General features: G+C 42.5%; 1 protein-coding gene across 1 annotated transcript in view; it reads left to right on the forward strand.

The window, feature by feature from the left end:
• The window catches only part of SEC24B (SEC24 homolog B, COPII coat complex component), a 97,915-nt gene that overhangs the window by 51,067 nt on the left and 32,382 nt on the right, over positions 1-14,466 (forward strand). The window contains exons 11-16 of the mRNA XM_006031254.2: positions 4,860-4,972; positions 7,785-7,903; positions 9,432-9,487; positions 9,833-10,039; positions 10,640-10,763; positions 12,481-12,639. Of these exons, the coding sequence (XP_006031316.1) occupies positions 4,860-4,972; positions 7,785-7,903; positions 9,432-9,487; positions 9,833-10,039; positions 10,640-10,763; positions 12,481-12,639 (778 nt within the window). The remainder of the gene's footprint in view (positions 1-4,859; positions 4,973-7,784; positions 7,904-9,431; positions 9,488-9,832; positions 10,040-10,639; positions 10,764-12,480; positions 12,640-14,466) is intronic.

The following is a 14,466-nucleotide window of genomic DNA, read 5'->3' on the forward strand; positions in this document are numbered from 1 at the left end:
TCAAAAGGGAAGTTTCTGACTGAACAGTGAAGAATCTTTTGGAAGTCAGAACAATTGATCAGAGAAGAGCAATGGGAATGTGATCCCTAAAATTTGTAGATTCAGAAAAGAATTGTGGGGAAAATATCCTTCTTAGATCTGAATTAATATTCAAAACTTAAACTCAGGATGGAATTTCTTTACTATAACTTGTCTGATCAACTAGAGGGAATTTCCTTTAAGTAAATTAAAAGAAGCCTATCTTTATATTTCCATCACATTAAATGTTCCTGAGGCTTATCCTGAACTTGGCTTTGTTAGTTATGCTTTCTGGCCTTTAAGTTAGCCTCCGTCCTGAGACTCTTTACAAAGATAATGTCTGCGATTCCAGCCGCCTCCTGAATGAAGGGATTCTGTGTAACAGGTTTGAGCATGGAGGACAATCATAGAAAATTAAAGTTGGAAGGGACCTCAGGAGGTCATCTAATCCACAACCCCTTGCTCAAAGCAGAACCAACCCCACCTATATCATCCTAACCAAGGCTTTGTCTAGCTGGGTCTTAAAAACCTTCAACCTCTCTGGGTAGCCTGTTCCAGTGCTTTACTATCCTCCTAGTGAAGAGAACTGTTCCTGATATCTAACCTAAACTTCCCTCGCTGCAACTTATGACCGTTGCTCCTTGTTCTGTTATCTGCCACCACTGAGAACAGACTAACTTCATCTTCTTTTTATCCACCCTTCAGCTAGTTGATGGCTGCTATTAAATGCCCTCTCAGTCTTCTCTTCAAACTAAATAAACCCAGTTCCTTCAGCACCTCATAAGTCATGTTCCCCAGGCCCCTAATGTTTTTTTTATTGGACTGTCTCCAATTTGTCTACTTACTTTTTGTATCAAGGGGGGGGGGGGCCAAAACTGAACACAGTATTCCAGGTGTGGCTTCACCAGTGCTGATTAGAGGGGAATAATCACATCTCTGTATCTACTGGCAGTACTCCTACCAGTATGCTGTTAGCCTTCTTGTCAACAAGGGCACAGTTTTGGCTCATATTCAGTTTAATATCCACTGTAACCCCAGGTCCTTTTCTGCATTGCTGCTGCTTAGCCAGTCAGTCCCCAACCTGTAGCGGTGCATGGGATTGTTCCATCCTAAATGCAGGACTTTGCACTTTGTCCTTATTGAACCTTGTGATGTTTCTTTTGCTCCAGTTTTCCAATTTGTCAAGTCTCCCTGAGTCCTAGGCTGACCCTTCAGCGTATCTACTACTTCCTACAGCTTGGTGTCATCAGCCAACTTGCTAAGTGTCTTCCACGTCATTGATGAAGATATTGAACAAAATCGGCCCCAGTATCCACTTGATACTGGCTAGAAGTAGACATTGAGCCATTGATTATTACCCTTTGAGCCTGATCATCCAACCAGTTTTCTATCCACCTTACAGTCTATTCATCCAATCTGTACTTCCTTAGCTTGCTTGTGAAAATGTTCTAGCAGACTATATCAAAAGCCTTGCCTATAGTCAAGGTATATCATGTTCACTGCTCTCCCTGCATCCACAGAGCCAGTCATCCCGTCATCATAGGCAATCAGGTTGGTTAGGCATGATTTGCGTTTGGGGAATCCATGCTGACTGTTTCTAACCACCTTCTCCAAGTCCTTAGAAATGTATTCCTTAGGGACCAGCTCCATGACTTTTCTGGGGACTGAGATGAGGCTGACCTGTCTAGTTCCCTGGCTCCTCATTCTTAGAGCAGGTCTCAGGAGCTGCTCTAATTAAAATGCTTTCAGCAGTTCCTGTATTCAGTGTCCCACACTACAGAATGATAGCAGGGGTGCTTTAACTAAAGATTGTTTAATGCTAATAAGCACGCTCCAACAGACTCGATTAATCCAGTCTGCTCCAACACACTGTAATTACAGTGCATTGGAGCAGGCATCCCACATGTCTCCAGGCACCCTATATTTGCCCTTTTCCAATCATCCGGGACCTTTCCCAATCGCCATGGGTTTTCAAAGATAATGGCCAGTAGCTCTGCAGTCACACTGGTGACTGGTTTGTCTTCCTCTTCCCCTTTTTCAGCCCTCTCTGGTGCATTGTCCAGCCCCATGGACTTGTATAGTTCCAGCTTTTCTAAATAGTCCCTAACCCAGGGGTAGGCAACCCCCAGCATGCATGCCAGAGCGTGGCACGCAAATGCATTTTCTTAGCACAAACACCTTGGGGTGGGTGGTGAGGGAGCCACAAAGAGCCTGATCCTCGTGGCAATGCAGCCCCAGCCCCTCCCCTGCCATCCACCTCGAGGTGTGCGTGCACCCACCAATGGCAACAAGCTGGGCTAGGGCTGCATAGACCCCAGTGCAGCTGCTTGTAGCCTTCCTGCTATCTGCTGCGAGCACCCTGGACTCCATGGTAGGCAGCAGGAACCTGCCCAGAGCCTGGACTGGCTGTGGCAGACAGCCAGGAAGCTACGAGCAGCTGCACCAGTGTCCAGGAAGCCGTGGCCCAGCTCACTGGTGGCAGGTTGCATGCATGCCTTGGGGTGGATGGCAGGGAAGGGGCTGGAGCTGCACTACCACTAGAAGGATCAGGTCCCTTGTGGTTCTTTCCACCATCTGTCTCTGGAACACCGACAACTTAGAAGTTGAGATTGTGGGTGTGTTTGGCACTCTGCCCAAAAACATTCCTGACCCTGCCTTAACCTGTTCTTTTGCTGCTGTTGGCTATGCTGCTGTGTGCAGTAGTCTGGGAGCTAACTTGGCCTGGGAAGACTGAGGCAAAAAAAAGCATCGAGTACTTCAGGCTTTTTTGCATCATCTGTTGTTAGATTGCCTCCCCCATTCAGTAAGGAACCCACACTTTCCCTGACCTTCCTCTTGTTACTAACATGCATGTAGAAACCTTTCTTGCTACCCTTCATGTCCCTTACTAGCTTCAACTCCAATTGCGTTTTCGCCTTCCTGATTTTATCCCTGCATGCCCAAGCAGCACTCTCATGACTCCTCATTTGTCCAAGTTTCAACTTTGTGTAAGCTTCCTTTTTGTGTTTTAGCTTACTGAAGAGTAGTTCCCTGGTAAGTAAAGCTGGTCTTCTGCCATACTTGCTAGCTTTTCTACACATTGAGATGGTTCGTTCTTGCGCCATCAGGTTTCTTTAAAATACAACCAGCTCTCCTGGACTCCTTTCCCCCTCAGACTTACCTCCCAGGAAATCCTGCCCATTAGTTCTCTGAGGGAGTCTAGTCTACCTCTGAAGTCCAGGGTCCGTACTCTGGTGCTCTCCTTCCTTCCTTTTCTCAGGATCCTGAACACTGTCATCTCATGGTCATTCCTGCCCAAGTTGCCATCCGCTTCTATATTCCCCACCAATTCTTTCCTGTTTGTGAGAAGCAGGTTCAAGAAGAGCACAGCCCCCAGTTGGCCTCTCCAACACTTGCACCAGGAAGTTCTACGCAACACCCTCCAAAAACTTCCTGCATTGCCTGCATGTTGCTGTATTGCCCTCCCAGCAGATGTCAGGGTAATTGAAGTTCCTATGAGAATCAGGGCCTGTGATAAGGAAACTTCCACTAGCTGTTTAAAGAAAGCCTTGTCCACCTCATCCTCCTGGTCTGGTGGTCTTTAGCAGACACCTAGCATGATGTCACCCTTGTTGCTCTCCTCTCTGACCCTAACCCAGAGATTTTCATACTGAAGCTCTGAGCAGTCATACAGCTCTTTTCCATAAAGCGCAACTCCTCTCCTCCTTCCCTTCTCCCCTGCCTGTCCTTCCTGAACAGTATATATCCATCCATAACAGTACGTGGGTCATGCAAGCTATCCCACCAAGTTATTCTGTTATTCCAATTACATCATAATTACTGGCCCTTGTCAGATACAAGCACCAGTCACTCAGCACTCCAGATTGCTCAGAGCACATGCCCAAACGCTGCTCACCAAATAAACAGCAAGCCAAACACAGGCAGCCCTGGCTCACTTACATTCCTGGGGCAGGATCTGGTGCTTGACTCCTCTTCCTCTTCCTCTTGCTCCCAGCGAACTGCTTGCAAACTGCCTTGTTTGCTGTCCCTGTTCACTCAACAATGTGTGAAACCTTGAATATGTTTCAAAATGACACAGAACTGGACCAAAGTAGTTAGTCATGCCAAAATCCTGGGGCAGGTACTAATATTCTTAAATAGGTTAGCAATCAATAAACAAGACAAATGGAGGAGAGATTTTAAAAACAAACAATTTTAGACCTAAGTCTAACTTCTCACTCTAGGACACTGAACAACTAGAAGTCTTGTTGTATAAAACTTTATATTTAGTATACTAGAAGTGAAACACGTTCTCCCAGAAGTGGAAGAACCAATTTAACTTGTACAAGCTACCAGTTTCCAACGGATGGTTACATTTAAATCCTCCACTGCTGACTTGGACTCTTGGCTGAAAAATGAAACTTACAGGTAGGGGCAAATTGATAATCGAATATAAACAGTTATAATGTAGATATGATAACCATGGGACACCCATGATATTTTAATTCAGGATAGTAAAATATGAAAAAAAATGTAATTTTAAATTATAAATGTTATTCCTAACATCAAAAGCTCTCCTTAGACACAGTCAATTAAAGCAAAGATTAAAATGTTAATTTTGTTTTCTAAATTATTATATGTTTAACATAAATGACTTTTTTTTTTTATTTGGCTTTGTTAAAGTCCTTGAGTTGAGTGATTGTGCTAATTTCACTGTTTAACTTTTATGCAAAAAAGGGTATTTTAATACAAGCTATTTCCTTTCTTTTCTTCTCATCTTTCACTCTCTTAAATTATAGTGGATAACAGTCCTTTTATTCTTTAAAATAAGAATTTTAAGTTTTGTTTTCTGTACTTCACAGCTTCGTCCTCCTCAGCCTGCAGTGTATTTGTTTGTTTTAGATGTGTCTCATAATGCAGTAGAAGCTGGATATTTGACAGTTCTCTGCCAGTCACTGCTGGAAAACCTAGACAAGTAAGAATATAAAAATAAATCTTTTTGTAATAGGTAAATTACATGTGTGAGATCAGTCCACAGTGGTACCTCTGCAATGCTCTTCTCTGTCTATGCGGTATGTACATATGGTATGTACATGATCTGCTCATATAAGGCGCATGTTTGCTGTCAAAGGTGAGTTTCATTTTGAAATGTGAATCTAGAAGAATAATACAGGAATGTGATTCACAGCTATTTGCATCGTGTCAAAGAACATCCCTGCATTTATCTGATTAGAAGTAATGTACAAACCGGCTTGTTTTTTTGTTTTGTTAGATGACCCCAAATTATATCCTGAATGATCAAATAGCAGCAGATAAAGAGGGGTCCTCATATTAGTTATTCTGAAAAACTTGTAAAAATGTTTGTTTTTCTAAAGGTGTTTTGATCACCCCTCCTGGAATATCCAGCATACATAATGCTGTTACTGCAGCTGCTAGGGTTTCTAACAGAGGTGCACCGATACATCAGTCCCATATTGGATTGGCACCAATATAAGGAAAATTGACAGTATTGGCAATTGGCTTGTTTTGGCTGATGTGGCCAATAATGTTGCTAATAAATACCTCATGCATGCGCACAGCTACAGCGCAGCATACAGGCGGCAGGAAGCACAGCCTGGCAGTGTGGAGAGCAGCCAGGTCCTGCTGGTAAGTTTGTTAGGAGAGAAGGGGTGTTGGGTGGGGGGAAGGCAGATTGAGGCAGGCCTCTCCCCCCCCCCTCCCCCCAGACCTCCTCACTCGCACCCTGCATGCGGGTCTGGGGGCACATGTTCCTCATGCCCTCCTGGGGTGCACGCAGTGGTGGGAGGCGCCACTCCCTCTATGCACCCCCTGGACAATCTGCTTGTGGCTCCATCCCGTGCCCCGCCTCGACTGCAGTGCCTGCCCCAGCTCTACTCCTTCCCTCACCACAGGAGCCTCAGTCTGTCCCCACAACCCCATGCCCCTTCCTCCACAACAGACTTACCAGCCTGATGCCACTCTCCATGATGCCTGGCTGCATATCAGAATTGTATTGGTATCAGCTGATATGGCTCACTAAAAGTCAGTGATTGGTATCAGCCCAGAAAATCCTTTGGTGCACCCCTAGTTTCTAATTAGAAACTGGAGCTGGCCAATCTGACTCGCATTTACCATGTTGAATTTTTTTCATTTGGTGATGCAAATTTCTAGAGGTATCTTTTGATGCCTTGTTCATCATATTCATCTCACTGCTTTATTGGCACTGTCACAGTAAAAAAATGCTCATTTTTATACATTACCAAAGATTGCTTCCAAAAGTAGTGATTTCTAAGTACCATGTTTTCTCACATACCACATGTCCCCGAATAAGAAATGCATCTTGTTTTTTAGGAAGGCAAAATGAAAATTTTTTTCCCCCAGTTATGCGTGCATGTAGCAGGGACAGAGCCTGATCTTCAGCTCACTCGCCCTCCTTTTCCTTTCAGGCAAAAGCTATACTTTTAACTCTTTCATAGTAGAAATATGAGCTCTTGACTGCTCAGCCAAAGGTTGGATCTGTAGCTGCTGCTACTGAAGACTGGACTCCATGGGCAGACCTAGGAGAGAGATCAGGAGTAGCTAAATTGCAGATTCTTCAGCACAGTTGCTGAAGGAAAGGATTGCTTGATTTATCCATTTATCCATCAAGACAATTCTAAAAGAGAGTAGTTTTTTAACACCTGTTGAGTGAAGAACAATTAGCAGGAATTGGGTAGATTTCAGTTGACTCCTTTTGTGCTCCCTGAATAGAAATGCCACTGCTGCTATTCTGGGCAGAAAATCAAGCTTCCTTACTCAAGACAAGCATCCCAGTTTTGGGGAGGAAAAGTGCATGCAGTAGGTGAATTTATTAGGAATTGGAAGTAAAACTTATTGTCTTGACAATCAAAGGCCACCAATAAGTAGAAGAAAATATTTTGCTTACTTTTAAAAATCATTAGAAGTAGATTCTTGTTTTAATCTTTGTCCCTAGATGTCTTGCTATGGAAACCAATGATGTGGATGTTTGTATTCTTGGGCAGTTCCCTAGTGTTTTGATGCCTTCTGAATGCATTGTTAAAGTGAGGTTTACCTATCTTTTGGTTATTTTAACTCTGAGTCACTCTTCAGTGAGAACTTTTTCCACTCAAAATTGGGGATTTTCAGTACTTGTGTTAATTTTATAAAGTGTTCTGTGTTGCAACTTCATTTTTATTGGTATTGCTTTTAGACACAAAGAAAATATATAGAATAGAGTAATACATAGGTTACATTTTACAGGTATCTTCCACTCCTGCTTTATTTTAAATAAATTACCACTGGCTTGCACCTCTCAGAGAAGATGCAAAACAATAGTTTGCATGTTCTGTTTGGGGATGGGGTTGTGCGTCTCCTGCATAACAGTGCAGTATTTTTCTGAAACTGATCCAGTCAAGTTAAAAGGAAGAAAAATAAGAGAATCAAAAAAAGGAAACGAGAATAAAAAGAGGAGAAAAAGAAGAAATATTTAGGTGTTCTGTAAACCAACACAGTTCCTGTATGATTTTGTATGAACTGTTTTTCAGAATACTAAAGTGAATGACGGCATACTACAAAGCAGGCATTAATATTTTTTCAGTTTTTTGAGCAGGGTGGAATAGGATCACATTTTAACATCTAAGTCAACTTACTTGACTGATAGGTGGAATAGAATCTGAACCCTAATAATCTGCAGCCTGCTTTTGTTAACATCCGTAAGAGCTGTATATCAGTATCAGCGATTAAAATGTTGGTCTTTATTTTTATTTTGGTCTTTTTTTTATTTTAAGGCTGCCTGGAGATTCAAGAACAAGAATAGGGTTCATAACATTTGACAGTACTGTTCAGTTCTACAACTTGCAGGAAGGATTATCACAGCCTCAGATGCTGATTGTTTCAGATATTGATGGTGAGTAAGAGAAGTGGATACAAAATACTTTAGAATCTACTTCTACTGTTTCTAAGGAAAGATTAAAATCTACTTAAATATTCTGGTGTATAGTAGGGCTGTGTGAAATTTTGATGCGTTTTGTTGCGAAGCTGTTTCGAGCTTGAAACAGCAAAATCGAAACGAAAGGCTTCGAAACAAAACAAGAGCGCTCGAAACATTTAGAAGCTAAGGAGAGGGAGGGGGAAGAGGGCGGGAAGGACAGCTCTGATATTGACATCTAGCTCCTGATTCAATTTCCCAGCTCTCTGATAGCTTCCCCCAGCTCTCTGATCATTTCCCCAGCTCTTCCCTGGGGGTGCAGGCCCCTGATCTGCGTGTGGGGTTTCAGCAGGTTGCCGCTGCAGGCTGGGGCCAGCAGCACTTGCTCAACGCAGCCTGTGCCGTGCTCTGTGAAGACTGTGGTGCTGCTGCTGGCCCCAGCCTGCACACAGATCTGAGGGTCTGCATTCCCTGGGCAGAGCTGGGGGAAGTGATCAGAGAGCTGCAGAATCAAACTGGGAGCTGGGGGAATGTTCAGGTCCCTGAACATTCCCCCAGTTCCTGGCTGGATTCCCCAGCTCCCTGATCTTTCCCTCAGCTCTCTGATTGCTTCCCCTAGCTCTTCCTGTGGCGGGGGTGCAGGCCCCCGGATGATGCCGGATGACAGCAGGCTGCTGCTGCCAGCTGGTGATGGCAGCGGCTCTGGGCTATTTCCCCAGCCAGCCGCAGCAGCCTGCTGAAACCCCATGTGCGGATTTTGGGGTCCACACCCCTTCGGAGGGCTGAGGGGCTATGCCAGACTCCTCTTGGGGGGCACGGGCCCCTGGATATGCGTGTGAGATGACAGTAGGCTGTCGCTGCTGGTGAGTGATACAGGTTTTGCTTTGAACAGTTTGAGGTGCAGTTTCGCAGAAACCCCTGCACCTATCTCCTTGAAACTTGGCAGACCTTATGCCCTCAGAAGGGGCTACCTTCCCTGCAATTTTCATCCGAATCAGGCAAGAAATGACAGAATTATAGGCATTTTTGTGATTCCTCATTATAGCCTATGGGTGAAATGTCAAAACACATTGAAACAGCGTCAAAACAGTGAAACATTTTTGATTAAATGAAATGGAACAGTGCTTCGAAACAGTGAAACCAAACACTGTCCCTTCAAAATGGCAAGACAGAAGTCAAAACTAAATGGTGCTGTTTCGCACAGCCCTGAAGAATATGCATAGCAAAATGAGGGTGATCTATACAGTTTTTACTTAATGTACAATCTGCTCATTTAAAAAATAGTTGGATCTGAAAAAATGAAATTATGATCATAATGACACTGGCACTGATAAAACCATTTGTTTATATAAAGTAGATTTTGTGTGTGTGTGTACACGTGTGCGCGTGCACACACACGCACAAGAAAAGAAATTTGGGTTATACAATGTTTTTTATACCACAGATCTAATATTTTTGTGGTATTTGTGTGTTTTTCTTTAATAAAATGTTTTTTTTTTTCCCATAGATGTTTTCTTACCTACACCTGACAGTTTACTTGTAAATCTACATGAAAGCAAAGAGGTAAGATTGATCAAAAAAGTACTATTAAGTTCTAAAAAATAAGAATAGGTTTCTTTTAAAAATTTTTGTTATGTACCTTGTTATATAAATTCCATTGATTTTGGTATTTCAGCATCTTAATATTGCCTGAAATTCATTAACATTAAATTTTAGAGTGGAAAAACTGTTTACTGCTTTATTCTGTTTGTTTGAGATATCATTGGATTTTTTGTAAATGTCATTTTCTGCGCAGTGTGTTTAAGATGAGGTGAAATATACATCACCAAATATGTATGACATGACTGTTGCCAGTACAGCTAAAACTGGATTTTTTTTGTCAGTAATACCTTCCCATCTGTTTTGCAGTTGATAAAAGATTTACTGAATGCACTGCCAAACATGTTCACCAATACAAGAGAAACACACAGTGCTTTGGGTCCTGCACTTCAGGCTGCGTTTAAACTGATGTCTCCAACAGGTGGCCGCATATCTGTGTTTCAAACGCAGTTGCCATCCTTGGGTGCAGGGCTTTTGCATTCCAGAGAAGATCCCAATCAGAGATCAAGCATGAAGGTATTATTAACTTTATATTGATGCTCCATTCATTTTTTTTTTTAAATGTAACTATTTATTCTTTATGTAACGTACCTCTCTTTAAGGCAAATGAGCAGTTTTCTGCAGAGCCGAACTGATGTTTGGCTAATGCTGCAAGAGTAAACCTAACTAACTCAGTTTTGATCAGGCCTGGAACCTAGAACCGAAATGAACATCTGAGTCAAATCAGTAGAATAATTCTGGAACTTCAGTTCTTAATATTTTGTCCATTTGTTGTTTTAAAAAATCCCAGGAGTAGTATATAATTCAAACGGCTTGTGAATGGAATGCTTATAAACTTCATAAATATTATTAATAAGCAACTAATATTTATCACATTAAATATTAAACTGAGGCTTCTTTTTGATTATAAGCTTAACCTAGTGTGGTTTAGATTCGAGAAAATAAATGCAAACAATTAGAAAGTTTTAGAGTAAAAAAAAAAAAAAAAAGCAATGCTTTATATTATGCTTCTTTCCCTTTACAATACTATGCTATTTAATAGCATTTTTCTGTCCAGCACAACACGTTCCCAGTTCTTAACCTTGCTGTGTTCTTATTCTTCGTTGTCTCCCAAAGGGTGTGCAGCATCTTGGCCCAGCAACAGATTTTTATAAAAAGTTGGCATTGGATTGTTCAGGACAGCAAACGGCTGTGGATTTGTTTCTGTTGAGTTCGCAATATGCAGACCTGGCTTCTTTAGGTAGGGGAAGCCAACTTTCATACTAAATGTACTTTCATGTTTGTCACAGTTTTCACTTTAATGCCTAGTAAAGGCTCCTTAGCAAATTTGTCTTTTAAGTTGTATAAACAAGTTGTTGTCACTTCCCTAAAGAAAGAAGGAACTGATTTGGAAATCAGTAATAGGAAAGAACAGGGAAGCCAGGCAGGTGGTATCAGAGGGTCTGTTTATTCCGAGTCTCATGCTCAAGAAACAATATAACCAGAAGGCAAGGAATGAAGAGAAATTTGTTAATGCTCAATGTGGAACACAGAGTACAAATATTATCATCCAGAATTTTCTAAATCTTAAGCCAAGGCCTGTCTCTGTACACCAGCCATTGATACACTGTGTAATATGGCATGAAACAATAGAATTGTGTTGTGGAGGTAACAAATAATGGTTCTTACCCAGGGGGCTGTGGAGATTGTGGAAGGGCCACAAAGGAGTTGTGGAGAGGGAGATAGAAAGGATTCCTGGCACAAAGCTGCTCTACAGGTGCCAGCTCTGACATGAAAAGCATCAGAGCCTGACAAGTACAGACAGGCCACTTAGCTCTGCCGAGGTGAAGTTAGCTCAGACACAGCGCTGTGTGAATACAGGTGTGTTGCTTCTCCAAAGCTAGTATGATTTGCTCTCCAAAAACCTTGTGATCTGTCTGGTTACCTAAGGTTTAAGGATAAAATCTAGATTAGTTCTTTAGGCACTGCAACATCTTGACATTTAGGAGCCTGGCAGTAGGAGAGTGATCCAGAGAAAGTGGATTAGGTACTAAAGTCCTGACAAAGCCAGTAGAAAGATGGCTTCACTTTCAATTCAGAGAGCCTGGAAGTTGCTATAGGCAGACCAAAGGAAACACCAAGCATAGGAGGTGTGTGTGAACTCTTACTGCTCTGCAGAGCTTAGGCATTTGACACAGGGGTAAGCATTAGGTACTTCGATTCACTTGAGATCCAGAGTGCTCAGTCCCTCTTTGAAGAGTAGATACTAAACTGACCAGTTGTAGTGGTAATGGTGTATACCTTTTGCCTAATAGCTTAGTAATTGGAGTGTATGCTGAGAACGTGCTGGGTCTCAGGTTCTCCTCAACCTAAGGATTTAAAACCACATCCCTCACCTTCCACCTTCCTCACCTTTAACCACAGGCTATAGAACAGTCTAGCTGAAGGCTACCACTGCCCCTTGTTCTGAAGAAGCTTGTTCATTGTGCAGTCAAAAATGCATGTATTATGGGGTCAGGAGGAGGAAAAAAACAGGAGCAATGGCCACAAACTCCTGGAAGACTGCTTCAGGCTCAACTCTAAGAAAAACTTTTTCACAGTCAGGGTGTGCAGACTGGAATAAACTCCCCCCCCCAACCAAACCACCCCCCCCCCCCCCCCCCCCCCCGAGGTGGTGCAATCACCTACCCTGGAAATCTTCAAGAGGAGATTGGATGGTCACGTCACTGGGGTCACCTGACCCCAGGTGTCTTTTCTTGCCTAGTGCAGGGGGACTGGACCTGATGATCCTGCAAGCCCCTTACAATCTGTGCATCTATAAAAAAGGAAGAAACTAGTGATTCTGGCACTCGGATAAGAATGGGATAGTCCTTGCCAGTCACTGCTCTGTGATGTGTTTATACATTTTATGTTATGTTTAAGTTATTTTTACATGTATAAATATTAACCCTCTTTCTCTGCCTCTTTCTCTTGCAAAGCTTGCATGTCGAAATATTCTGCTGGGTGCATCTATTATTATCCATCTTTTCATCATACCCACAATTCTGCTCAAGCAGAAAAATTGCAAAAAGACCTTAAAAGATACCTTACAAGGAAGATTGGATTTGAAGCAGTCATGAGAATAAGGTGTACAAAAGGTATGGCATAACAATTAAAAAGTAGAAAACGTTGTTTGTGTATTAGTTTAGACATTGTATGTAGTCAATAGGTGAGATTAAAATGTACCATGCTTCTTAAAAGGCATTCATTTAGAACACTGTTGTGAGCTGCATGGGTTGCTTTTATATTTTTTACTTACATGAGTAAGCATTTGAACTATGGTCCTTTTTAAAAACTTTGGGGTTAAAGTAGATAGTTTTTTTGTGAATCTACCCATTTTCTTGTCCAGCCTCAGCTGGAATAGTGACTCATAGTTAGGAACTTCATTCCACTCAGAGGAAAAGATGCCTTGGATAATCGGCTGGAAGGGATTAAAAGTAACTAATATAATTTTCTGTGCAACATACTCAAATGGTAAATATCACGTATTAAGTCTTTCTATTGGGAGAGCCTAAATTTTAGACCTTGAGGTTTTCCAGATAAGAGCTGTTATAACTTGCAGGGTAGGAATCTTGTTGTAAGAGGAAGACTCTTATTTCTGTCTCTGACGGCCAGAGCCGACTCCAGGTGAGTTAGAAATTGCTCGTTCATCAGGACGGGCTGGTGAATGGAGAGGCAGACAAGGTTTAATGGTTGCAAAAACGTTTACTTATGCCGCGTGGAGTTGCGACGCAGCTGGTCCGGTCGTCTGAACAACCACATGAGTTGTTCCAGCTGGCGGGGCCCAAGCCAGTGAATCCGTCCGTAAATCATTCGACTTGGGCGGAATTCGCGCGAATTTTTAAACGGCTAGCAAGCCAATTACCAGCCGCCACGTGTGAATAATTTAGCACTGGCCAATAGCGGGACACAAATTTGCATTCGAATAGCGGAACTCTTTGCGCCGTGCATTTCTGTGCTGCAAAGAAGAAATGTGCCCTGCAAATTGGCGGGAACTCTCTTGCACCGAGGTTCTTCCGCTGCAACAGAAACCCTCGCTGTGCAAGAGGCTCTCATGTGGCAAGAAAATTCCATCGTGCCGAGGCACCAAAATCACTGGGTTGTGACATGCCCCCTTGCCGACGGCACAACTGGAATTTCAGACACATGAGCTCATCACACGGCATCTTTGCTTCGGGATTCACTGACCTAGCAACGCTTAAACAGCCAATATATACACATATAAAACAACTTAATAGACTGGTCTTTTTAACTAATTACAAAATACAATAACTTTGAACATATAACAACTGTTGATCATGGTCCGACTGGAGAACATCTGCTTGGGACTTTCCTCGTCTAGTAGTCGGTCCGTCCTCTCCTATAACAGATGATGTCAACAAAACACCTAATAAAATGAGAGAAAACAGTGTCATAGTAAGTCCTGAGCAAATGGACGTTTGCCGTCTCAGTGTCTCCTTCATAACCATCATCGCTCTATGGATTCGAATAAACTGTAGTTTGGTACTTGATGAATCTCACAATCAGGCTGTTGTGGATTACTGCTTTTGCTGGGGTTAAACCTGTAAAGAAAAGAGAACAACAAAACAAAACAAACAAGAGAGACTCATAATTGATTTCACTGTAAGGATACTGGGTGAACATTGGAACGGCGAGTCATCCCAGTTGTGATGAACGATAATAGGAGGACGATCAGGCTTTTCTTCTAATTGGACAGAATAGGTATTAGGATATTGTCCCGACTGTTGAACTGTTCCTTTGTGAACTTGTGGATGAGACTGATGAGGGTGAGGTATTGAGATCCATACTAACTCATCTGGCTGGAACTTGGGTTTCCAAGGTGGGGGTTTCTGGACATTAGCTTCATCCCATAACGGTTTAGTGGTGTTCAATGAGATGAGAACATCATGATTGAACTTGGTCCA

This window comes from Alligator sinensis, unplaced genomic scaffold (genome assembly GCF_000455745.1).
Source record: "Alligator sinensis unplaced genomic scaffold, ASM45574v1 scaffold66_2, whole genome shotgun sequence".
Classification (NCBI taxonomy): domain Eukaryota; kingdom Metazoa; phylum Chordata; order Crocodylia; family Alligatoridae; genus Alligator; species Alligator sinensis.